Genomic DNA, 24,648 nt, shown 5'->3' on the forward strand with positions numbered 1-24,648 from the left:
CCCAGGCCCCGCCCCGCCCCGGCTCGGGCTGCCGAGGACCCGGAGCAGAGGCGCCCGAGCCCGCGGCGGCGGGACGATGTGGTTCTTTGTCCGGGACCCGGTCCGGGACTTCCCGTTCGAGCTCAGCCCGGAGCCCGCCGAGGGCAGCCCGCCGGGGCCCTGGGCCCTGCACCGCGGCCGCAAGAAGGTGAGCGCGCCGGCCCGCAGGCCGCGGCGGGCCTCGGTCTCGCCTAGTCAGCGCCGCCGGCCGCCGCGTCGCGCCCGCCTGACGTGGCCGCGGAGCCGCCGGGACCACGGGCGCGGGAGGGGGACGGGCAGTGCCGACGTGGCGGGAGGAGGGACGGGACTGACCGGCGGGCGGCCCCGGGGCCCCGGCGCCCGGCCCGGGTCTGAGGGCGGCGGGGAGACCTGGCGGCGGTTCCCGGGCCGCGCCGGGCCGCCGGGGAGGGAGGGCCAGCGGCCGCCCGCACTGAGGCCCCGCGCCCCCAGGCCACAGGCAGTCCCGTGTCCATCTTCGTGTACGACGTGAGGCCCGGCGCCGAGGAGCAGACCCAGGTGGCCAAAGCCGCCTTCAAGCGCCTCAAGACGCTCCGGCACCCCAACATCCTGGCCTTCATCGATGGGCTGGAGGTATGCTGCCCCGCTCTGCCCCGCACTTCCCCCGGCGTCACCCCCTGTCTCAGCGCCCAGGTCTGACCCCCTTTCCCACCCCCTCCCTGTCACGTCCCCCCTCCCTCCCCTCCCCTCGCCTGCGCTAACATCCGTGTCCCCTCAGACAGACAAATGCCTCCACGTAGTGACCGAGGCCGTGACCCCGCTGGGCGTGTACCTCAAGGCCCGGGCAGAGGCCGGGGGCCCCAAGGAGCTGGAGCTGTCCTGGGGGCTGCACCAGATCGTGGTGAGGGGAGGGGCGTGGCCCTGGGGCAGGGGTGGGGGCCCCAGGTACCCGGCTGTGATGGCTCCTTCTGCCCCCCAGAAAGCCCTCAGCTTCCTCGTCAACGACTGCAGCCTCATCCACAACAACGTCTGCATGGCCGCCGTGTTTGTGGACCGCGCCGGCGAGTGGAAGCTCGGGGGCCTGGACTACATGTACTCGGCCCAGGGCAACGGCGGGGCGCCCCCCTGCAAGGGGATCCCCGAGCTGGAGCAGTACGACCCCCCCGAGCTGGCTGATGGCAGCGGCAGAGCCGCCAGAGAGAAGTGGTGGGTGGCCAGGCCGCTCGGGGCCCTAGACTGGCTGGCATGCCCCCCGGCCGTGCTGCCCTCAGGGGGTGGGGCAGGAGAAACACAGGCTTTGGGGTCAGGCAGTTCTGAATTCCAAAGCTGTGACCTGAGACAGGCCCTTGTTTCTCTGAGCCCCATTTTAACATTCTGTCAAATGGGCCGATGAGACCTGCTCATCGGGGCTGACGGGGGAGGACCCGCTGAAGGACACGGCCCAGGGTCTGCCCTGCAGTGTGTGCCCGGTGCCCACGGCAGATTGGAGGCCTGCTGGCGGGCAGGGGCCTTCAGCAGCTCTGGTCACTGTCCCAGGTCAGCCGACATGTGGCGCTTGGGCTGCCTCATCTGGGAAGTCTTCAATGGGCCCCTGCCTCGGCCCGCGGCCCTGCGCAACCCTGGGAAGGTGAGTGTCTGGTCTCCCCACCCCTGCCTGCCAGCCGGCAGCCCTGCCTGCCCCTGACCCTGACCCTGACCCTTCTCCCACAGATCCCCAAATCGCTGGTGCCCCATTACTGCGAGCTGGTCGGAGCCAACCCCAAGATGCGTCCCAACCCCGCCCGCTTCCTGCAGAGCTGCCGGGCGCCCGGGGCCTTTATGAACAACCGCTTCGTAGACACCAACCTGTTCCTGGAAGAGATTCAGGTGAGCACCCCCCGGGCTGGGGCCTGCGTTCCTCACCCCGCCCCCCCCACTTTGCAGGCTCCCTCAGAGTGAGATCTTCGGCGACCACAGTGGACTGTCGAGCTAGCTCTGAGCTCAGACTCATTTGTGTGTGGTCTCCCTTGGCTAAAGCTCAGTACTGTCTAGAAGGGGTGGTGAGGATTCAGTGAGTGTAAAGTGCTTAGTGTGGTGCCTGGCACACAGTAGGTGCACAGTGACTGTTCCTAGCCATTATCTCCATCATACCTGCCGGCTGTGTCCCGGATGTGTGCCAGGCCTGTGTGGGCTGCAGTGTGGGCAGGAGGGTGGTGGAAGGAGTCAGACTGAAGACCCTGCTCTCAGTCCCTCGTTGGGAACTCTTGTGGAACAGGGACAGGAAACACATACATGAAGCCGTGTTCCATGGAAGGGCATGGGTGCCAGGAGGAAAATAGCAGGCAGGTGCTCAGGGAAGGGCCCCTCAGTGATGTCTGAGGTGAGACCTGAAGTGTGTGAACATAGGGGGTGGTCACTGGGGAAGACTGTTCCAGGCAGAGGGAACCGCAAATGGCAAGATGGTGAGCAGGGAGCCTTCAGCTTAACCTCTTTGAACCTCAGTTTCTCTATTTGGTGGGGTGACAGTACTGTCTGCTGCCCACAGAGGTGGAAGGAAGGAAGGGAGAGGCTCTCCTCTGGACGGCTGCTCTGCCCCGGCTGTGAGGGGGCACACAGGGGCCTGGGATCTGGAGTGGGAGGCGTGGCAAGCACTGCCCTAGGCCGGACATGGAGAAGCAGTGCCGGAAGCACTGAGTCCTGTGCCGCCTGGGCAGCGTGGGGGCGGCAGGAACTCTGTTACATGGCGTTCTCTCACACGGCTGGCGCTGCTGGGCCGCCCTCTCCTTGGACCGGGCTGTTCTGGCCAGTAGGAGGCGGTGCCCGTGTCCAGGTGGAGAGAGCCCGGCCGTGACTGGTGCCACCTTGCATGTGGTTGGCCTTTCTCTGGGCCTTGGCTGCCCCAGAACCTGCTGTCAGAGCACCAAGCCTGCCTCCAAGCTGGCGGAGCCCGGCGAGAGCCGGTCAGGCCCTCTTCATTCGCACCGGGACCGCCTCGTCCGGGCTTGGCAGTGGCTGGGGGGGGCCCAGCAGGGAGCACAGGAACCTTGCGATCGTGCAGGACTGGGTTCGAGTCTTGGCGGCTGACCTTGAGCCTTGCCTCCTCATTTGCGAATGGAATGGCGGCACCTGGGTACAGCACAACCGGGTCCCAGGCTCTTGAGTCAAACCCTCCTCTGACCGATTCTTAGCGTGTGAATTTGGACAAGCTCCTTTCCCCGCTCTGTGCTTCAGCTTCCTTGTTTGATTAAAAAAAGTTGTTGTTTTTGTTTTGTTTTGTTGTTTTGTTTTTTTAATGCCTTGGCTGGTGTGGCTCAGTGGTAGAATGTTGATCCATGTACCAAAGAGTTGCAGGTTTGATCTCCAGCCTGGTCCGGGCACATGCTGGAGGTAACCAATTGATGTGTCTCTCTCACATTGATGTTTCTCTCCCCCTCCCACCTTCCCTTTCACTCTCTCTAAAAATCAATGAAAAAAAAATCCTTAGATGAAAATTAACGAAAGTAAGTAAATGAAAAAATAAAATTTTGACTTAAAAATATTTTTATTGATTTGAGAGAGACATTGATCAGTTGCCTCCCATGTGCACCTTGACTAGGGGTCGAACCTGTAACCTGGGTATGTGCTCTGATCAGGAATTGAACCTTGACCTTCTGGTGCATTGGACAACACAGCCAACTGAGCCCCACTGGACAGGGTGCTTCCTTGTTGGGATGAATGTGGATTATGTTAGTACCTTTATAAAGTTGCGAGGAGGATTATTTAACCTGTGTAAAGGTTTTAATATCTAACCCTGCCTGGCATGTATCTGTCCTCAAGAAATACAAGTTGTGGATATGATGGCCTCTGAGGGGTTAGGACCAAAGGAAACTCAGTTGACAGCCTGGGCTCCATGAGTGGAATTGACCGGGTCTGGGGGTAAACTAAGCCCTGACTTCCCACGTGAACTCCACCCTGCATGGGGTCGCAGCTGTGCCCAATCCAGGGTCAGGGGGATGGGTTGCCTCTTCACCTCTCTGGGCCTCAGTTTCCTCATCTGTGTGATGGGGTTAGTGATAAAGGGCCCGACCCCCACAGTGGCTGCTTTTCCAGCAACAGGCCAGGAGGCAGTGATGAGATGACTGATTCTCATTTGCCAGGCACGGTGCTGGCAGTTGTGTCATTTTCTGGTTGAAGCCTCAGAACAACCTTGGGAGGTGGTATAGTTATTTTCCCATTTTACAGACGCAGGAACCTTGCCCAGGGTCACGTGGCTGATAAACGGGAGACCTGGGATTTGCACCCGGGCAGGTGGACTTACAAGCTTACGTTCTTCAGGCTGGGAGACCCCTGTCCTTGCCTGTGGCCGGGGAGGGCCATGAGCAGGCTGCTCTCTTCCTCCTGCCTCCCGCCCTGTCCTCCCTCCTGCAGATCAAAGAGCCGGCTGAGAAGCAAAAGTTCTTCCAGGAGCTGAGCGAGAGCCTGGACTCATTCCCCGAGGACTTTTGCCGGCACAAGGTGCTGCCCCAGCTGCTGACGGCCTTCGAGTTTGGGAATGCGGGTGCCGTGGTCCTCACCCCCCTCTTCAAGGTGAGCGGGCCAGGGGCCTCAGTGAGGGCGGACGGCAAGGCTGAGAGCTCAGGGATTGGGGGCCGGAGGCTGGCTGGTGGGTCAGAACCACAAAAGAGGAGGCCCCATTGTGGGGGCCAGCCCTGCCAGGCCGTTCTAGGCACGGCAGGCGCCAAGCCCAGATGAGGAGCTGGTTAGGGCAGACCCAAGCCCATGCCAGGGGACTTCTGGTCTTTGGGGAGGGGAAACCCTGTGCCTCCAAAACTCTTTCTCCCAAGACCCCTTGCTCCAGAGCCCTCAGTCCTTCCTCCATGTCACAACGTGTGACCTGTGGTCCATCCTGGCTCCCAGGGCCCCGGGGACACCTGCTCCCCACCTCACTCCATCCTCCCTCGTGGCCACGTGATCTCCTTCTGTGGGCGAGGTCCTCCTGCCCTTCCTCAGACCCAGGCTGCCCTGAACCGGCACCTGCCTCTCCCGTTCTGCCCGAACCCTTTCTCCTGAAGGGACTTGGCGAGCAGGGAGTAGGGAAGACAGCAAGCAAGTCCTGTCTCACTGGGAACCCTCAGACATTGCAGGCAGAGCTGTGTGTGCATCGGGCTTGTAGGTACCTGAGGAGGGAGGGGCAGCACTGCCATCCGCCTCCTAAGAGGCTGACCCAGAAAAGCCAAGGGCAGGGCTCTCTGAACTGGAACAGGGCAGAGTGGCTGCTGAGGAAGTGCTTGCCTCCCTCCCCATCGCTCCATCCCTCCTGGGAGAGCAGCCGGAGTTAATAAGCCTCTGACAGCTCCCGTGGCTGCAGCTTGAGCCCTCTCTGCTCCTCCCTCAGGTGGGCAAGTTCCTGAGCGCGGAGGAGTACCAGCAGAAGATCATCCCTGTCGTGGTCAAGATGTTCTCATCCACGGACCGGGCCATGCGCATCCGCCTCCTACAGCAGGTAGCCCGGCCAGCCCCTCCACTGCACCCAGTTGCAGGCACATCCCCAGTAGGAGGTGTGCGGGAGGCAGCTGATCGATGTTTCTGACTCTATGAAAAATCAATTTAAAACAAACAAGAAAAACAAAAACCAGTGAAACAAAATGTACCAGCCTGCCTCACACCCTTGTCTGGTTGGGGATTATACCCCCTTTTACAAAAGAGGTAGTGGGGACTCTGAGAGGGGGTGTGACACAGTTGGCTTGCTGAGGAGGACCAACTCCCAGTCCCTAGCTCTTCCCAACATCCTCCTGGCCTCTTCTCCCTCTCCACATTAGCCTGAGGCCAGATTGCAGGTGGGGGCTCAGGAGATCCCTTGGCTGGCAGTGCCTGCCAGGTGGAGAAACCAAGCCAAGAGTGGTCCATGGCTGTGGTGGGGGATGGAGGGACTGACTGAGTTTCCCACTTCCCTCTTGGCCAGATGGAGCAGTTCATCCAGTACCTTGATGAGCCAACAGTCAATACCCAGATCTTTCCCCACGTCGTGCATGGCTTCCTGGACACCAACCCTGCCATCCGGGAGCAGACCGTCAAGGTGAGTGTGGCCAGGCCCAGAGTGGCCACCCTGGCTTTCCAAGGGTTGGAGGGGGCTTAGCCCAGGACACACAGGTCTTGATTTTGGCCTGTGAGTCTGAGAAGGTTATGGGGCGGGCAGGCACCCTCCTGCATGTAGATCCAGGCCATCGGTGCAGCTAGCAGCTGTGGGGGAGAGGTGGGCATGGCCCACAGTCCTCTGTTCAGTAGACTCTGGCTGAGCACCTCCCTGGGATGTGGTAGCACAAGCAGACCAGGCTCCCTGCTCTCATGGAGCTTCTTTGAGGGGATGGGGTGTGCAGGAGACAACTTATCAATGTTTCTAGCTCTCTATCCCTCTCCATTCCTCTCTGTAAAAAATAAATAAAATATATTTTAAAATAAATATATATATATAAATATTTAAATAGTATATATATATATATATATTACAATACATTAGGAAGTAATAGAATGTGAAGAGAAGGGTTTTACAAACAGTAGTCGGGGTAGACCTTGCCAAGGAGGAGTCAGTTAAGGAACGGTGAAGGACTGAGGTACGTGGAGGTCTGAAGGAAATGTGCCTCCTGCAGCAGGAACAGCATGTGCGAAGGTCCTGAGGCTGGCAAGTGCCTGGAGTATAGAAATAGCAGCAAGCGGTTCAGTGAGGCTGAAGGGCCTGGGCGTGGGCGTGGGCCCTGGGAGATTGGTGGGGTTGGGGGCCGGGGCCTCATAGGGAGTGGCAGGGAGCTGATGTGTTCGATGGGACAGGAGCCAAGCACTGGCCTGGTCTGACTTGCTTGAAAAGAACCGCTGTGGTGTGTGGAGAACTGACTCAGGGCAAGGCCCGAAGCTGAGGTACTGTGAGGGCCTGTGGCAGGCCCAGGTGAGAGCTGGCGGAGGCTGCGGTGAGAGCTGCAGCAGGAGAGAGGACGGCCACATTCTGAGGGTGAAATCTGTGGTGTTCGCTGATGGGTGGATATGGAGTCAGGGAGGCCTCGAGGCTTCTGCCCGAAGCAGCTGGAAGGTTGAGTCGCCATTTACAGAGAAGCCCGGGAGGGACAGGTGTGCGGGAGGAGTTGGGCCGAGTCTTGGTCATCATGTCTGTTAGCCAATGGGGACGCCCTCTGGCTATCACGTGTGCAGTTTAGGGACGGAGTCTGGGCTAGAGGTGCGCATCAGGGCGTTGTCGGCTAAGGGGCATTCAGAGCCCTGGGAGGGTGAGGCACCGAGAGTGAGGTCTGAAAAGGAAGTGGCCTGACGGTGGCCTTGGGGACAGAACAGTAAGCGCTCAGCAGAAGGAGGCCAAGGAGGAGCAGCTGGCGGGGTCCGAGGGGAACCAGGACGGGGGTGGTCTGGAAGACCAGACACCAAAGTTTCAAAGAGGAGAGAGAGCTCAGGGTGTCAGAGCTGCTGAGGGTCGAGTTGGGTGAGGATGAGATTGGCCGTTGGGTGCAGCAGCATGGAGGCCACTGCCCTCCCCCTGAGCCGGCTGGTACGTGGGGTGAAAGTTGAGTAGAGTTGCAGGCATGCCAGAGAGCAGGTGAGAGGTGGGAGACCGGAGTGCAGGCCGACTTGGGAGGTTCTGCTGGAGAGGGGGAGGGGAAGTGGGGTCCCGTCCTCAGCACTGTGGGTGGGGACAGGACCGGGCTGGGAGGCAGGTTTGGGAGGGCTTTGGCAGGTCAGTGCCCAGGCCCACAATGTCCCTGTCCTGTCCTGCAGTCCATGCTGCTCCTGGCCCCGAAGCTGAACGAGGCCAACCTCAACGTGGAGCTCATGAAGCACTTCGCTCGGCTGCAGGCCAAGGACGAGCAGGGCCCCATCCGCTGCAACACCACCGTCTGCCTGGGCAAGATCGGCTCCTACCTCAGCGCCAGTGTGAGTGCCCGCACAGCTGTCCGCTCTGTCCTGTCAGGACCGCGGCCTCCCCGGGCAGGCCTCCTGTTTGTGACCATCTTCCTGCCAGAGACCTGGTCCCAGGTCCTCCAGCCCTGCTGTCAGGTGGAGTGAGCTGTGTGGGTCACACGGCCAGTCGGTGGTGGTCTGGGAACTGCTCCCAGGCCTGCTGGGCCCCACAGTCCATGTGCAACCGCCCAGCCAGGCTCTGAAATGCAGACGCCTGCGGTGCCCAGGCGTTAACGGGAATGAGTGGAGTGGGTCGGGGGCAGGTGGGAAGGAGGCAGCCCCACCCCAGGGCAGCTGCTGCTCCGGCCCCGTCACCGTGAGGCCGTGTCCAGTGGTCTGGGAGGAGAAGCCGAGATCCGGAATTTTAAGTAAATTCACCCCCACTTGTTAGTGACTAACCCCTTTTTAGCCCCCGGGAGCCCTGTGCACGGATGGCCTCTGCTCTGGGAAGTGAGGCCTGGCAGTTCTGGGCCCCAGGACTGACCCTACACTCAGGGGCCCTCTCTCCTGCTCCACCCAGACCAGACACAGGGTCCTCCTCTCCGCCTTCAGCCGGGCCACCAAGGACCCGTTCGCACCGTCTCGGGTTGCCGGTGTCCTGGGCTTCGCTGCCACCCACAACCTCTACTCCATGAATGACTGCGCCCACAAAATCCTGCCTGTGCTCTGCGGCCTCACTGTGGATCCCGAGAAGTCCGTGCGGGACCAGGTGAGCGCAATCGGGGCCTGGCCCGGGAGCGGGCTCGGGGGGACACAGGGGCCCTCGCTGGCCTCTCGGGCTCACAGGAGCCCTGGAAGCCCCAGCTCTGCCCCTTGCACCCCACAGGCCTTCAAGGCCATTCGAAGTTTCCTTTCCAAACTGGAGTCTGTGTCAGAGGACCCCACCCAGCTGGCCGAAGTGGGTGAGTGGCCACACCCATGTTCCCTCCTGCTCCATCCTTGCCGACCACGCGTTTTGGCCCCTCCCACCTCTCTGGTTTCCGGAAGCCGGGAGAACCGAGAGCGCAGACCTGATACTGTTCACGGCCATGTTGCCGATGAGGGAAGGCAGGCTGGAGGAGGGCGCCCACGCTAGAGCCGTTTCACTCTGCCCTGTCACACTCCCCGTGGACGCCGAGTGCCTCACTGTCTCCTGTCACTGCCAGAGAAGGATGTCCACGCCGCCTCCAGCCCTGGAATGGGGGGAGCCGCAGCCAGCTGGGCAGGATGGGCCGTGACGGGGGTCTCCTCGCTCACCTCCAAGCTGATCCGGGCACACCCCGCGGCTGCCCCGGGGGAGCCCAGCGTCTCCCAGAGACCCCCGCCTGAGGGTGAGTGTCCCAGGCCGCCTCAGTGGCCGAGGGCTGGGGGTGCTGGTACCCAGGAGCTATTGTCTGACCCCCTGGGCTGGTGACATAGGGGACAGGGTTGGGTCTGGTCCCCAACTCCCTACACTCTGCCCCCACCCCCAGAGACCCTGCCCTGTTCTGAGACTTTTCTGGGTCCCAGCGTGTGGGAACTCGGTGAGTCTCTGCTTCCCAGGACTTCCTGCCCCGGCTCCCACCCCGGCCCCTCCCACCCCCAGCACCTCAGCACACTGGGAGGCCCCGGAGGGCAAGGACACAGCGGAGGACAGCGGCGCTGCCGACCGATGGGATGACGAAGACTGGGGCAGCTTGGAGGTGAGTGGGGCTGAGGGGGCCTCCCAGGGGGACCCCAGCTTAAAGGCCACAGGCTGCCATTCAAGGGGCCCCTGTGGGCTCGGCCTGTCCAGGCCTGTCCGCACCCGCACAGCCTCCCTGCTGAGTAGACATCGTGGAGCGGCCGCGGTGGCCAGAGCTGGCAGATGTGCTCCCACTCACCTCCAGGAAGCAGGGCGGGCGGGGAGCGGCCGGAGGGCACGGGCTGGAGCAGCCCACTGAGCCTCCCTCTCGCCTGGCCCTGTCCCTCCACCTGCTTCAGTGCCCAGCAAGGAGATGGCACTCCCAGGCCTGGATCCAGACCAGTCCTCCCTGGGGCAGGGGGGCAGGCCGGCTGAGGAGGAGTGGGCTTTGCTGGAGGAAAGGGGGCAGAGCTTTGGGCCCGTTTCCCCATCTGCCTGACCGCAGTCTGGGGGAGGGGTGGGACTGGATCTCATTCCCAGCCTAGGAGTGTGGAGGCAGGTGCAGTGTGTGCGCCTCATTGACGGGAAGCAGGGCTTGTGGAGAAGCAAAAGGAAGAAGGGTGGAACCCATGGCGAGGAGGCCCTTTGGGGTTGGAGGTGGGGTGGTCCCATGGTCTTTCTCTCCTTTCCACACGGTAGCAGGAGGCCGAGTCTGTGTTAGCCCAGCAGGACAACTGGAGTGCTGGGGGCCAAGCCAGCCGCGCTGGGCAGGTGAGTGCAGGGGGCAGGTGTGTGTCTGCATGGAGAGCTGTGCCTGGCCCCTCCGTCTGGCCTTACCTCCCCCTTCTCGTCTGCAGACCAGCAACCCCGACCACAAATCTCCCGAGTCGGACTGGAGCAGCTGGGAAGCTGAGGGCTCGTGGGAGCAGGGTTGGCAGGAGCCAAGTGCCCAGGAGCCACCCCCTGAGGGCACACAGCTGACCAGCGAGTATAACTGGGGTGGACCAGAGCCCAGCGACAAAGGCGACCCCTTTGCTGACCTGGTGGCGCGTCGAGAGCCTGGCACCCAGGTACCCGACTCCAGTCCCGTGGGAGGTGCAGACCTGGGAAGGACCCCCCAGGAGCTGGTCTCCCATTCAGTGCCTGCTTCCTTTTCAGCCTCGACCCGATTCGTGGGGTGACGACAACTGGGACGGCCTGGAGACCGAGAGCCGTGAGTGCTCCCCGAGGAGGGCTGGCACCCCGGGCAGTCCTCACCTCACCCCTCTGGCAGGCCTGACCGGAAATCAGGCCCAGCTTGGCCCCAGGCCTCAGCCTGCCTCCCTTCCCGTTGCAGGGCAGGTGAAGGCTGAGCTGGCCCGGAAGAAGCGGGAGGAACGTCGGCGGGAGATGGAAGCCAAACGTGCCGAGAAGAAGGCCGCCAAGGGCCCCATGAAGCTGGGGACCCGGAAGCTGGACTGAACTGGTGTGGGTGCTTCCTGGCCACGGGGAACAGCCCTGTGGATGTATTTATTGTACAAACCATGCCAGCCCGGCCAGCCCGGCCAGGCACATCTCACATGTACATAATCAGAGCCACAATAAATTCTATTTCACACCCCTGTGCTGGGCTCTTCTAGCCCCTCCGAGGAGGCTGGGTCTGGCACTGCCCTGCAGAGTCCATGCCTACCACGGAGGTGAATATACAATTTGCTTCAAAAGCCAAGAATAAAGAGGCAGGGTCTGATTTATCAGTTTCTAGGAAACCCTCTGGGAGGAAGGCCGGCAGCGCCCTGAGGCCCAACATCCACCTGTACCCAGGTGGAGCCAGATGGGCACCCTCGGGACCAGGGCTCTGGAAGGGGCTACAGGCCTGGCGGTCCCTGGGTCTGACCCCGAGTCCGGGCCGAAGCTAGAGGCTGAGCTCGCCCCATTGTCGGGCAGAAACCGCTTGGTGATCGCTGAGGTCCCGGTTGAACCTGGTGTCAGCGGCGACGCTGGGGACGCTGGGACACGCAGGCCCCGTGCGGGCGGATGCGCGCGTAGCCCGGTTTGCAGACGCAGCGGAAGGAGCCGCTCGTGTTCACGCAGCGCTCGCTCTTGCACAGCAGCCCGCGCTGGTTCAGCTCTCGGCACTCGTCGATGTCTGGAGGTGGGGTGACAGGTGAGGGCTTTGGAGGGGACCCGAGCTGCACAGCCCCAGCTTCTGTCCAGGCCCCGCCCCGCCGCCCGCCAGGCCCCGCCCCGCCCCTGGCCCCGCCCCGCGCCGCCTCACCCACGCAGCGGGCTCTGGAGGCGTCCAGCTGGAAGCCGCCCGGGCACTCGCACACGGCGCCGCCGGGCCGCAGCACGCAGCGGCCGCTCACACAGCGACACTCGTCCGAGTCCTCCTCCGAGCTGTCCTCCTCTGCGCGGGCCGGCAGGACACAGAGGTCAGCACCGCCCCAGCGATGGCCGGACCCCGCCTGTCCCCTCCCTACTCACCGCGCGGCGGCTTCCCCAGCAGCAGGGGGCTCGCATCCCAGAAGGAATTGCTCTCACTCTGCGATGTGGGGCACTGAGACCCTGGAGGGGCAGCCAGTGGTCAGCGTGGTCAGCGACCTCAGCTCTGCCCCGTCCCCCCGCCCCTCCCCCCACCCCCGGGCCAACCCTTCCTGGTCGGCTCACCAGCTCCGCGCGGCGGGCACGGGCGGCACTGGGCACCCCACCCGCGGCCCTGGCGGCAGCAGCAGTCCTCGAAGCTGAGGGTGGGCCCGGCCAGGGGGCCCGCGCACATGCCGTCCTCCCCGCGCTGGGCCCAGCACACGTCCCGCGGCTCCGGGGCGCGCTCTGCGGAGGGGGCGTGTCAGGGAGAAGCCCGAAGCGGGGGCCACCCCCCTGCGCCCCCGGGCTTCACAGCGGAGGGCCCTGGGTCCGTGCGGAGGACCCTCGCCCTCACCAGCCGGGCTCTCCGGGAGCTGGCAGTCTCGGCCAAAGGGCCCGGGCACCCAGGGCGGGCGGCACTCGCAGCGGTAGGAGCCCGGCAGGTTGACACAGCGGCCAGGGTGGCAGGCTGCGGGGTCCTGACACTCGTCCACGTCTGCGGACAGCGGGGCATGGATGGGGGAGGTGTCACCGCTCATCCCGGGCCACCGCCTGCCTCCATTTCCCCAGCCACAGCCGGGCCTCACCCATCTCCGCGGGGCTCAGGCACTGCCGCTGGGCCGGGCTGTACTCGGCGGGCGGCGTGCAGGCGCAGCGGTAGCCGCCCCGGGTGTTCTCGCACACGCCGTTCCGGCAGTTGGACTCGTCCAAGCACTCGTCCACGTCTGCAGGGAGGAGACCATGGTGGCAGCAGCCGGCCCGGGGCCCTGCGTGTCTCCGGGCCGCTCCCCCGGCCACCGGCCCGGCACTCACCCACGCACTCCAGCAGGTTCCCGTCGTAGTAGAAGCCCTGCTTGCAGTAGCACTCGTAGCCGGGCTGCGTGTTCACGCACTTGCCCTCCTTGCAGATCTCCGCCCCGAACAAGATGCACTCGTCGATGTCTGCGGAGGGACACCGTGAGGCTCAGCAGCCTCCCCCTGCGGGGCCGCTGAGGCCTGGGAGCCCAGACCGGACAGGGAGCCAGGCTGACCGGAACTGGGCCGCTCAGAGCGAGGGGGCGGGGCCTGGCGGAGGGGCAGGGCTCACCGCGGTGGGCTGGGATGCCGTAGTTGACGATATTGTTGTCCTGGGTGTAGCCCTTCCCGTCGGGGCAGAGGCTGTGGAACTCGGCTGCGGATGAGAGCGGAAGGATTGAGCAGCACATGCGTGCCTGCCTGCCGTTTCACCTCGGAGCCCTCAGCTTCATTTCTCCCCCAGTTCTTTTCCCAACGAAGAAAGAGGGTCTGGGAAGGGGAAGGGCCTGCTGGCTCCTGACCTGAGCTGTAGACCGGGCAGGGATAGATCTCACAGTGGTCTCCCCAGCCGGCCCCCAGCGAGCAGCAGCACTCCTGCTGGGTGACGTTGGTGGCCAGCACGCTGTCGCAGAACACCGTGTCGTCGAAGTTCAGGTAGCACTCCTTCTTGTGGTGGGGCTGCTCCACCTCTGAGGGCGGAAGGGCAGCTCAGGGCGCTGATGCTGTGTTTTCTGGTCCACACCGCCCGCCAGCCTCATCCCTCTGCTCCCCGCACCCCCTCCTCCCCAGAGCCACCCAGGGATGGCCACCCTCCACCCTCAAGCCAGGTCTGGCCCACTGGATTCTTCCAGGCAAACGAAATGTCTCCCTGTTGCCCAGATTCCAGAGGCTGGGACCAGGATGCATCTCTGAACCCCATGCAGCTCAGGGGCGCCACCTGGCCAGAAGAGGGCAGGGAGGCACTCACCCTCACAGCCGTGCTGGTCCTGGGTGGGCGTGAAGCCCTCATTACAGACGCAGACGTAGGAGCCCTGCAGGTTCTCGCAGGCCCCGTGGGGAAGGCACAGGCCCCGGTCCTGGCTGCACTCGTCTATGTCTTCGGGGAGTGAGGGGACAGGAAGAGCTGCTCAGGGGGAAACCAGCCCCTTCCCCCCGGGGGGGAGGGAGCCTCAAGGGCCTCACACAAGCTCAGAACCTGAACTTCCACTTTGACTTCAGAGCACGCACAACAGGAAGCCCTCCTGTCTGTGTGCATGGGGTGGATGTGTGAACACAGGCAGCTTGTGGATCCTAAAGTGAATCCACAACTGTTGTGAGCAGGGTCAGTCCCACTGACAACAGCATGAAGTCCTAACGCTCAGGTCAGCACGCGAGAACTTTTCATTTTGGTCTCCTCTTAGCTTTAAGTCCCATCACCCTTTCAACCGCCAACACCCCTTCTCTGCGTTTAGAGGACTGGGGTCCTCTCCCTCCTTAACACAACCAGCTCCTTCAGACCTCTGCGCTTTGCAAACACTGGGCTTTGGTCTGGAGTGCCACCCTGTGCTTCTCTCTGCCGAGAACAGGGAGGGAACATACTTGTGCTTTAGGTTCTGATTCAACTCCGTTGCAATGAATCTAGTTCAGACACTTTGGGCACCCAGCACCCAGCACCCAGCACCCCGCACTGTAAGAATCCAGCCTCCCTGAGCTGGGAGCCCTGGGCCACTGCTCGAGAAATGGTAGGTTCTCGGTAAACTGCTGGATGAATACACGCCAAGGTGATGTGACGCGCAGCAGGCACCACGTAATTACTGTCATTGCTACTGTTATTCTAAGTAACAGGGTGGAAGGATGCCTGAGCGGGCAGATAGACAAAAAGACAGACAGATCAACATGTGTCTGGAGATCACTGCTCCCTGCCACTCCTCCTCCCTCACACCCAATCCCCCATACCTTGGCACTTCCTGCCGCCTACCAGCCGGTGCCCCTGGGGACAGAGACAGCGGTAGGAGCCATTGGTGTTGACGCAGTCACCGCCGATGCAGGCTGCAGGGAAGTCACACTCATCGATGTCTGCGGGGGATGGGGGGGATCTCAGGAGCTGCCTCCTCACACACCTGAGGCTGCCCAGGCTGCCTGCAGACCCCAGTGTGGCCCATGCTCCATGTCCCATCGTGCATGAGGATGGGGCCAGGCCAGGGGATGGCTGGCTTGTTTACGGGTAGCTCCTGGACTTGAGGCCTGGGCAGTGGAGGTTGGGGGGGAGGGAGGTACAGGCCAGCCGCCCAGCTGTAGGCGCCCCTCACCCTCACAGCGGCTCCTGTCCCTTGACAGATGATAGCCAGAGAGGCACTGACACTGAAAGGAGCCTGGCGTGTTGGTACAGATGCCGTTGTCACACACGTCCCCGGCCTCGCACTCATCCACGTCTGCGGGGCAGGGGGGGCGGGGGGCGGGGTTAGAGGGCCGGGGTGGAGGCCGTGTCACAGGCCTCTCCCGCCCTTTCCCACCCTGCCATGGGCCTGGAGAGAGGAGCCGAGGCCACAGAGCTCAGGAGAAGCAGGGGACCCTCACCCCACTCCCAGAGGGACACGGTGCCCTGGGCGCAGGACAGTGCTGCCAGGGACCCTGGCCCTGTCTGATTCCGAAAAGCGTGGGCCTTCCCTCCTTCCTCATCCTCACTAAGCCAGAGGCATCTTTCTGCCTCCGCTCTCCCCATACTGCCCGGCCTTCCTCTCCCCTCTCTCTTATCCCCCCGCCACCTGCCCTGGCCCCTTCCTCCCCGTGTCCGTGTGCTTCCTGTATGTCTGTCCTCTCACAGGAAGTTAGGAAGCTGCTTCTCCAGGGTCCTCCTGGTAGATGATGTGGCCCACACCCCAGACTCCTTCCCGCCGTGGAGGTGCCCCGGCCCCCGGGCCAGCCTCCATTCTCCATGCTATGGCCGTCAGCACCCCCCTTCCTGGTCCCCCTCCGTCTTCCTCCGCATCCTAGAAGCTTCCAGCATCCATGTGGACAGCCAGGCCCAGCCTCTGGCCTTGGTCCCTCGGTTTGTCACCACCTCAGAGGCAGCTGCTCCCTCTAGGGACCAGGGGCTGGGATCTGCCCCGCCTTGGGCATCTGTCTCAGAGGCTGCTTCCTCCCTCCGCCTCGGCCGTCCCAGGCCGCCTACCCCCTCTCCCAGGGCCTGTGGCCACCTCTCCTCTCTTCACTGGTCTGGCAAACACAGCACGGCTGCCCCTCCGCCTCCGGACCTGCTGAGGGGGCTCGGCCAGCCACCGAGCCAGGCACACGGGGCCATGGCCCTCTCCTGGCGGGCCCTGTGTAGCCATGACCACCCTCTCCCCTCTCCAGCCCTGACTTCTGGAAAGCCCCGAGGCCAGTTCCTAAACCTTGACGGTTCCCAAGTCCCCTACTCAGCGCTGGCCCTTCACGTCTGCCCGGGGGAATGAAGGGGGAATGAACCTCCTGAAAACCATCATCTCCGTCCGTTCCTTCCGCTCCCTTAGAGCGAGATGGTCCCCCTGCCCCTGCTCCTCCCCCAGCTGCCCCGTGGCCCGCCTTCCTGCACCCCAGCTCCCGCTCTTCCTCCGTGCCACCTGCATCTCCTGACTCCCCTCCTGCCACGGGGCCTTATTCTGTCACCAGTCAGTGAGTTCACAAGGTCCTCTCTTGCACTGAGCTCCTCCTCCTCTCCCTGGAAGCCTCCCCTCCCAGCTGTGCTCCTGGGCCATCCCCCTCCTCCCCACTGCCCGCTCCTGTTCCCCCGCCTGCCAGCCTCCCAGTGTCCCCAAGACTCCGCTCCCCTCCCGGGACCCACCCTCCTGGCTGAGCAAGCACACCCTGGAGTCCCACAGCTCCCGGTTCAGGTGGGTGTGTCTGGCTCAAGGCTTCCAGTCCCCATGGCCCACCCTCTGCTGGCATCTCTGCTGAGAGGCCCACGGGGACCACCCACTCAGCCTGTCCAACATGAAGCTTATGTCCTCCTCCTCACACTCCTGGGGACCCTCTCCCAGTGAGGAGCACCGCCCACTGAGACACCCCAACTAGAAATCTGGAGGGCCCCTCTCTCCGTTCTTTCTCTCCCTCCCTGGACATCCAGTTAACCTTTCTCGAACATCGCACCCTCTCATGACCATGAGGCCACCCCTCTCCTCACATCCGCCAGCATCTCTGTCCCGGGTCTCCCAGCGGCCCAGCCGCTCTCCACACTGGCGTCAGGGACTCACTGAAGCAACTAGTGAATCTGGCCGTTCTTCCTCTACACGCCCAGGTGCCTCTCACCCTCAGGATGAGTCTCACCCCAGGGGGTGGGGGTGCAAGGATGGGGGCCTGCCCCTCAGCAGCCAGCCTCTGCCCCTGCTCCGCCTTACAGTTCCCCCACATGCCTGTTTGCCCCTCCGAGTCCCTGCGCCGGTGCTGTTCCTCTCGCCCTCCTTTATCGCTAATTCCTGGTGATCTCTTAAGACAATTCAGGCCTCCCTCCTCCCAGCCCCCTGCTGTCGCCCAAGAGCACCCCAACTCCTCCAGGCCTCAGCCTGCGCTCTGCTGTGTGCTCCCGTCCGGACGGCCTGGGGCAGGAGAAACACTGGTGCAGCGGGGGCATTCGCTATCCGCCCTCCATCCTTTCCTCTCTTCTTTTCTCTAAGGAACGTGCTTTGCAAATGCCGCCCTAAGACCCTCGCTGCATCCCGGTGGCCCCTCCATTCTCTGAGGACACGAGTGAACCGATCAGTGAGCGAAGGAAGGGGTGCAATCGTCACTTCCTGCCCCCGACCGGACCCAGTGCCCAGCCCGCGTGAGTGGGTGCGGGGGCGGGGCTGTGGGTGAGGGGGTGCCGGGCGGGGTGGGGCTGTGGGTGGGAGTGGGTGCCGGGGCGGGGCTCACCCAGGCAGCGGCGGCCGTCGGCGGCGGGCGCGTAGCCCTGGGCGCAGGCGCAGCGGAAGGAGCCGGGGAGGTTCTCGCACCAGCCGGGCGCGCACGGGTTGCCCTCGGCGCACTCGTTCACGTCTGCGGCACAGAGCGCGGCTCGGACCCGCCCCCGGCGCGGGGCATGGTGCGGGCGCGGGGTCCCCTTGGTGAGGGTGTGAGTGCGGGTGCGGGTGGGAGTGTGGGTGCGGGTGGGGGTGCGGATGCGGGTGGGGGTGTGGGTGCCGGTGCGGGTGGGGGTGCGGTTGGGGGTGCGAGTGCGGGTGGGGGTTCGGGTGCGGGTGGGGGTGTGAGTGCGGGTGGGGGTTCGGGTGGGGATGCGGGTGGGGGTGCGGGTGCGGGTGGGGGTGCGGGTGGGGGTGCGGGTGCGGGTGGGGGTGCGGGTGGGGATGCGGGTGGGGACCATCCAATCCCGGAGGCCCCGCCCAGGAGGGGACGCTCCCCGCGGCGAGCCCCGCCCGCCCCGCCCCATTCGGAGCCCCGCCCCAGCGGGAGCAGCCCCGGAGGGCCCCCTCACAATCGCCCTCGAAGCCCCGCCCCCAGGCGGCCCGGCCCTTCACCGCGGCCCCGCCCCCTCACCGCGGCCCCGCCCAAAGGCCCCGCCCCTCACCGCCCCCCCAAGGCAGCCTGGCCCCCTCACCGCCCCACTAAGGCGGCCCCGCCCCTCACCGCCCCCCTAAGGCGGCCCCGCCCCTCACCGCCCCCCCAAGGCAGCCCGGCCCCCTCACCGCCCCCCCTAAGGCGGCACGGCCCCCTCACCGCCCCCCTAAGGCAGCCCGGTCCCCCCACCGCCCCCCTAAGGCGGCACGGCCCCCTCACCGCGGCCCCGCCCCTCACCGCCCCCCTAAGGCAGCCCGGCCCCCTCACCGCGGCCCCGCCCCCCTCACCGCGGCCCCGCCCCTCACCGCCCCCCCAAGGCAGCCCGGACCCCTCACCGCCCCACTAAGGCGGCCCCGCCCCTCACCGCCCCCCTAAGGCGGCCCGGCCCCCCCTAAGGCCGCCCGGCCCCTCACCGCCCCCTAAGGCAGCCCGGCCCCCCCACCGCCCCCCTAAGGCCGCCCGGCCCCCTCACCGCGGCACGGCCCGCCGCCCTGGCTGCGGAAGCCCGGCGGGCAGGCGGTGCACTTGAAGCTGCCCGGCTTGTTCTCGCAGCGGCCGTCCGGGCAGGAGCCGGGGTCTCGGCACTCGTCGATGTCTGCGCCGGAGAGAGGGTCAGGCCGTTTGGGCACAGCCTCCGCCGCCGCCGCCCACCCGGGCGAGCGGCCCTCGGGCTCCAGGCCCAGCCTCGGAGGCTCCCACCCCGGTGGGGACAGCGGAGGGCCCGGTCGGTCGGGGACAGCGGAGGGCCCGGTGGGGACAGCGGAGGGCCCGGTGGGGACAGCGGAGGGCCCGGTGGCGACAGCGGAGGGCCGGATCGGGGACAGCGGAGGGCCCGGTGGCGACAGCGGAGGGCCGGATCGGGGACAGCGGAGGGCCGGATCGGGGACAGCGGAGGCGCCCACCTTCGCACAGCGGCGGGCGCGCGGCGCGGAGCCGGTAGCCGGGGTAGCAGCTGCACTTGTAGTGGCCGGGGAAGTTGAGGCAGAAGCCGCCGTCGCCGCACAGGTGGGGCTTGGCGCACTCATTCAGGTCTGCGGGGAGGGGGCGCGGAGTGCCGGGGCGGTCCCTACCCCCACCCCCGCCCTCCGTACACCCCGCCCTGTGTGCACCCCGCCCCCCGGGCACCCGGTCCTCCGTGCACCCCGCCCCCTGGGCACCCGGTCCTCCGTGCACCCCGCCCCCCCCGGGCACCCCGCCCTCCGTGCACCCCGCCCCCCGGGCACCCGGTCCTCCGTGCACCCCGCCCCCCCCCCGGGCACCCCGCCCTCCGGGCACCCCGCCCTCCGTGCACCCCGCCCCCTGGGCACCCCGCCCTCCGTGCACCCCGCTCCCCGTGCACCCCGCCCTCCGTGCACCCCCCGGGCCCCCGCCCCGCGCTCACCCACGCACGAGCGCCCCCCGGCGCCCACGTGCAGGCGGTAGCCGCGGTTGCAGTGGCAGTTGTAGGAGCCGCCGGTGTTCATGCAGACGCCGCGGCCGCTGCCGCACGGCTCCGCCTCGCACTCGTTCACGTCTGGGGGGCGGAGGGGGCGGAGTCAGAGCCGCCGGGAGCCGGGGCCCCCGCCGCCCGCCGCCCCGCTCACCCACGCAGTAGTGGTGCTGCGGGTGCGCCCGGTAGCCCGGGTTGCAGTGGCAGGAGTAGCCCGAGGGGCCCTGGATGCACTCGCCGTGGCCGCAGATGTTCTGGTTCAGCCGGCACTCGTCCGTCTCTGCGGGCGGGCGGGGAGGGCTCACTTTCCGCCGCGGCCCCGTAGGGACCTCGATGCCCCCGCCCCCCATTCCTAATGATGGGGAAACTGACCTGGGGGGCCCTGCACATCCACACTCCGAGTCTTAGGATTCCCTACACCTCCTTCCCAGATGACCCCAAACCACCCCCCCAAACCCTGACACCCCTGCCTATCTCCTCAACTCAGCCTTTGCTATTCTTTTGTTTTGTTTTTTAATTCCATACCTGCATGGGCTCTGTCCCACTTACGCCGACAGTGACAGCATGGCAGAAGAGAGGAGAGCCTTTGCTATTCTGTCCACTCACTGACCCCTGACCTTGGTTACCTCAATATTTTAAACCCTGCAGCCTAGGCACACCCATGTCCTCCAGCCAGTGACCCTCCCCCACTGCCACTTTGCCCCCCTGGCTCCTCCCCTCCCAAGGCAGGCAGGCTCGGCTTCCTGGGATTGGGGCTTGCTCAGGGTGTGCAGAAGTGGCCAGATCCAGGAACCCCTCTCACCCTCTTGGTCACCAGGCCCAGGACTTCCCACCACCACCTTCTCCTCCTCTTCCTCCTCTTCCCCTGGGTGCTACCCCTGACACTCCCCCTCCCCCATCCCCACTCAGCCCAGGCCTTGAAGCTGAACCCTGCCCTACCCCAGGCTGTGCCTCTCCTAAGCGTTCCTAACACCCCCTCCTCTGAGGACCTCCCAGGCGCCGCTCCCTCAGCCCCACAGCCCCAGGCTGTCACCGGGCTGTCCTAGTCAGAGCAGGCCTCCAGGGCAGCCGCCGTCCACAGGAGCCCTCCCCAGGAGCACGTCTAGCCTCCAGGTTTCAACCAGGCTGACCGCTCCCTTGTGGCTTTGGGATCCACAAAAGCATGGGCTTGAATCCAGCTCAGCTGTGTGACCTGGGCAAGTTACTGAACCTCTCTGAGCCTCAGCTTTCGCATTGGAAGCCCACTTCACAGAGTCTGAGAGGCTAGAGAATAGTTAACTTGCAGGACTCTTCAGTCAGGGCCCGGCGGGGGCGATGGCTCAGCTGCAGCTAGCAATTATGATGCCCCAAACCCTGCAGGCACTTCCCACAGCCTTTGGGATGGAACCCAAGCCTCTTAGCAAGGCTCCAGGACCGGCCTGCTCTGCCAGAAACACTGATCCGTGTGTGGTTTCTCCCTCTCCCTCCGCTCCATGTTTCCACTGGCTTTGCCCAACTTCACTTCGCTAGGAATGTGTTTTCCCCAACCTTCTCCTCTCTGGCTTCTAACAATCCTTAAAGCCCTGCTCAGAAAGTTCCTCTCATGGCCCCTCTGTATACCATCACAACCCCCAGGTTTCCTCCTCCTGCTCTGGCTTGTTTATTTTCCCATAGATTTACGAGATAACTAGATTGTTATTCGTTAATCTGCTTGACGTCTGCCTGCCCTGCAAGGGCAGGGGATTTGGGTCTGTTTTGGTATCCCTGCACTTACACAGTGCCTGCACATAGTAGGTGCTTCCTAAATATCTGTTGAATGAGGAATAAAGGGTTTCAGACTGGGTCTGTCACCATAATGCCCAGACCATTTGATGGCAGAGGGGGTCCCCCTGGCCTGGTGCACAGTGAGCCCCAGGTAAGCGTCTACACTGACCCGGGGAGGGCGGAACGAGGCACGCTCAGCGAGGGCAGGCTTCCCGGGGCGCGGACGAGGGCCGGTCTTACCTGTGACCTGAGTGGGGGCGATCTCCAACGGGGGCAGGTCGGGCAGGAACCAGCGCACGGTGGAGGGCGAGGGCCGGGAGATGAGCTCTGGGGGCACAGCAGGGCCGTCAGGGGCGGGAGGGAGGGGCCCCATCTCCACAGGCCTCAGCGGGAAACATCACCCCCAGCTTCCCCGCCCTGGTACCGAGGCCGTGACCTCCCCCCGCAGGGACAGCCCTGGGGTCTGGCCCCCGGGGCCCCCTCACCGGGGTAGGGCCTGGCAGGAGACGTGGTGGCGGTCGGGTGGCTCTGCTGTGCGGGCTGCTCCTCGGTCCCTGGCTGCAGGCGATGGCGGCATGAACCCGCTGTCCTCCTGGCCGCCCTGTCCCTCCCCCCGGGCTCTCCTACTCACTGAGTCAGTGCTCACCCCTGAAAGGGAAGAAGTGGGCCGTTAGTGCTGGGCTGGGGGAAGGGAGTCCAGTCTGGGGTCAGCAGTCGGGTATTCGTAGTTACGGCTCTGAGAGTCCAACAATCATGTCTCTGGGTCAAGTGTCAAGGGTTAGATCCTGGGGTCACGGAGTGCTGGCAGCACAGGTCATGGGAACAGAGGGAGAGTGATTGGCTGGTAAGGTCCTTGGTTATAGAATAAGGTTTAGGAGGTTACAGCTAGGGTCAGAAGGTCAGATCTAGGGTTAGCATTTGGGCTGAATCAATGGCCTGGTCTGGAGATCAAAGGGGCTGTGGGGTTCGAGGATTAGATCTGGAGAGCAATGGCTGGTCAGGTCCTGTCGATCAGGGTTCAGTTCTGGGACTGCAATCTTGCTGCGGGTGAGCAGGTCAGTGCTGGAGGTCAGTGGGTAGGACAGGGATTCAGTGTTGGAAGTTACACCGTGAGGTCATGTCCATGGATCAGGAGTCAAGGGGTCAGGCCTAGGGGTTCGGTGTCTGTCAGAGAATAGAAAGGGTCAAGCCAGACCTCTCTCTTCCTCTGCGTTCTCAGGGGGCGGCCCCCGGCTGGGGCTCTGGGGCGGCTGCTGGGGCTTGGGCGGCCCGTCGGGGTGCAGGAAGAGGGAGAAGTCGCTTTCGCCCTGAATGGTGAGCGTCTGGTGGGAGGTGAGGATGTGGTAGCCCTTCCCAGCCGGACAGATCTCCTTGAAGGCGGCTGTGGCCAGAGCAAGGGGCAGAGAGGTGAGCATTTCCTGGACAGGCACACAGCCAGGCAGCCCCTGGCCCGGACGCCCCGGGCTCACCGGTGCCATCAGCTGGGCAGCGCTGGCACCTCGCCCCCCAGGCCTTGCCGACGCTGCAGCAGCAGAGCTGGCGGGTGAGGCGCGTGGTCAGCGGGTGCTGGCACTGGTGCTCGGGGCTCACCAGGCGGAAGCACAGGCTCTTCTCCTCCGGCTTGTCTGCTGCAGGGGAGTGATGGGCATGGGCATCTGGGCCTGAACACCGCCCACACCCTCCTCCCGGCCGTCCAGACCGCGCCTCTCTGGCCAGCTTGATCCTCACGTGGCCCCTGACCCCATTTGACCCTGAATATACGTGACCCCTGGGCCTGTTACTCTGACCTCTGTGACCACTGCTGAACCCACGACCCGATTCTAGCTGCTCCAGACTTTATCGAGTCCATGGTCTCATATGACCCTGACTCCATATCGTCCCTGACCCCATGTGACCTCTAACCCCAGGTCTCCGATGATTCTTAGCCACTTCTCTGTGCCTTGTTTCTCCATTCTGACCTCTGACCCTGCCGCTTGCAGCCTCGCCCCTCTAGCCCATGCCTTGTGACCGCCCAGGAGGCCAAGCCCCCAGTCTCACCAATGCACTGTGTGCGGGAGGGGCCCAGGCTATGGCCCGGCGGGCAGACGCAGCGATAGGAGCCAGGGTTGTTGAGGCAGTCACCATGGCGACACATGCCCGGCATGGCACACTCATTGATGTCTGTGGTGAGTGGGAGTTTGGTCCCTCTGGTCTGGGGCCATCGGGTGACAGCAAGCTGCTCCAAGCACCTCAAGGTCCCGCCCCAGTCCCCCCTCCTCCCTCCAACGCCTCGGGACCTCCCCCAGGACAACGGGCCTGCCCTCCAGCCGCGGAAGCTCCTGGCGGCCCTACCCTGGCAGTGGGTGCTGTTGAGTCTCTTGTAGCCCTGAGGGCAGTCGGCGCCCACCTCCCCACGCACAGGCCCCGGCTTCTGCACCCCTGTGTCTGCAGAGAGAGGAGAGAGTGGCGGGAGGGCACTGGGCCTGCTGGGAGGGGGGGAGGGCAGAGGAATTGGGGGGGGTGACAAAAGCTTGCGGGAAGGAGGCTCGGGGAGGAGTGTGTGGGCCCCAGCCTGAGCCCAGCACTCACACTGCAGCTGGGGGCACTTGTGGCACTTGTTCTGGCCCCAGGCGGTGCCGATGCTGCCGCAGCAGTCCTCCTGCTTGGTGAGGCCTGGGAGGGGATTGCTGCCGCACTGGGGGGAGTCATGGCCCCGGTCAAGGGGCGCCTAGCCCCCCTCCCTCCTGAGGCTCTTCTCCCCCCTCCTCCCCCCGCAGACCCCCCGTTTTGAGCAATCCCCTTGGGTGGGGTCAGGGCAGCCCGCGAGGCCAGCCGCGGACTCACGAGCTGCTTGGGCAGCGTGTCCTGGAAGCAGCGGCCCAGGGGCTTCTGGGTGGGGGGCCGGGGGTGCTGGGGCTTGGGGTGCGGCAGCAGGTGCTGGGAGGGGCCTGGGCCCTCGGCATTCAGCCCCTCGATGCGGTGAACTTGGACGGAGGCCTCAGGCGAGTGGTGGACACGCACGTTCACCACGGGGGGCGGGGCCTGCACTGGGGGTGGCACGGTGGCCTCAGGCCTGCCCCTCCAGCACCCCGGTGGGCAGCCAGGAGCCCTCCTGGGCTAGCCTCTGCCAGGCCCG

At 64.7% G+C, this 24,648-nt stretch overlaps 2 protein-coding genes across 4 annotated transcripts in view; one reads left to right on the forward strand and one right to left on the reverse strand.

Annotated features, from left to right (window-relative positions):
* SCYL1 (SCY1 like pseudokinase 1) lies at positions 1-11,093 on the forward strand. Its single transcript, XM_036416537.1, has 18 exons — positions 1-187; positions 490-630; positions 776-898; positions 977-1,203; positions 1,534-1,624; positions 1,708-1,863; positions 4,384-4,542; positions 5,351-5,458; positions 5,918-6,031; positions 7,732-7,887; positions 8,435-8,623; positions 8,741-8,816; positions 9,060-9,224; positions 9,436-9,575; positions 10,196-10,267; positions 10,354-10,566; positions 10,655-10,709; positions 10,833-11,093. The coding sequence occupies exons 1-18, from the start codon at positions 77-79 to the stop codon at positions 10,955-10,957; spliced, it is 2,421 nt and encodes an 806-aa protein (XP_036272430.1). The 5' UTR covers positions 1-76; the 3' UTR covers positions 10,958-11,093.
* LTBP3 (latent transforming growth factor beta binding protein 3) overlaps positions 10,963-24,648 on the reverse strand; it is a 17,953-nt gene continuing 4,267 nt past the window's right edge. Inside the window, exons 4-29 of one of the 3 annotated variants that reach the window (XM_036416516.2) lie at positions 24,357-24,559; positions 24,102-24,207; positions 23,865-23,957; positions 23,571-23,693; positions 23,003-23,161; positions 22,729-22,914; positions 22,165-22,181; positions 22,019-22,091; positions 21,774-21,860; positions 19,945-20,070; positions 19,743-19,874; positions 19,264-19,392; positions 18,834-18,956; positions 17,720-17,842; positions 15,142-15,264; positions 14,789-14,908; positions 13,821-13,949; positions 13,375-13,542; positions 13,146-13,229; positions 12,872-13,000; positions 12,646-12,783; positions 12,414-12,554; positions 12,143-12,304; positions 11,960-12,040; positions 11,751-11,882; positions 10,963-11,621 (exon numbers count right to left, since the gene is read on the reverse strand). In XM_036416516.2, the coding sequence (XP_036272409.1) occupies positions 11,461-11,621; positions 11,751-11,882; positions 11,960-12,040; positions 12,143-12,304; positions 12,414-12,554; positions 12,646-12,783; positions 12,872-13,000; positions 13,146-13,229; positions 13,375-13,542; positions 13,821-13,949; positions 14,789-14,908; positions 15,142-15,264; positions 17,720-17,842; positions 18,834-18,956; positions 19,264-19,392; positions 19,743-19,874; positions 19,945-20,070; positions 21,774-21,860; positions 22,019-22,091; positions 22,165-22,181; positions 22,729-22,914; positions 23,003-23,161; positions 23,571-23,693; positions 23,865-23,957; positions 24,102-24,207; positions 24,357-24,559 (3,248 nt within the window). In that variant the 3' untranslated portion in view covers positions 10,963-11,460. Of the gene's footprint in view, positions 11,622-11,750; positions 11,891-11,959; positions 12,041-12,142; positions 12,305-12,413; positions 12,555-12,645; positions 12,784-12,871; positions 13,001-13,145; positions 13,230-13,374; positions 13,543-13,820; positions 13,950-14,788; positions 14,909-15,141; positions 15,265-17,719; positions 17,843-18,833; positions 18,957-19,263; positions 19,393-19,742; positions 19,875-19,944; positions 20,071-21,773; positions 21,861-22,018; positions 22,092-22,164; positions 22,182-22,728; positions 22,915-23,002; positions 23,162-23,570; positions 23,725-23,864; positions 23,958-24,101; positions 24,208-24,356; positions 24,560-24,648 lie in introns of all 3 variants that reach the window. The other 2 variants (XM_045573734.1, XM_036416520.2) reach the window with 2 other exon arrangements.

The sequence above is a fragment of the Pipistrellus kuhlii genome, unplaced genomic scaffold (assembly GCF_014108245.1).
Source record: "Pipistrellus kuhlii isolate mPipKuh1 unplaced genomic scaffold, mPipKuh1.p scaffold_m20_p_56, whole genome shotgun sequence".
Taxonomy (NCBI): domain Eukaryota; kingdom Metazoa; phylum Chordata; class Mammalia; order Chiroptera; family Vespertilionidae; genus Pipistrellus; species Pipistrellus kuhlii.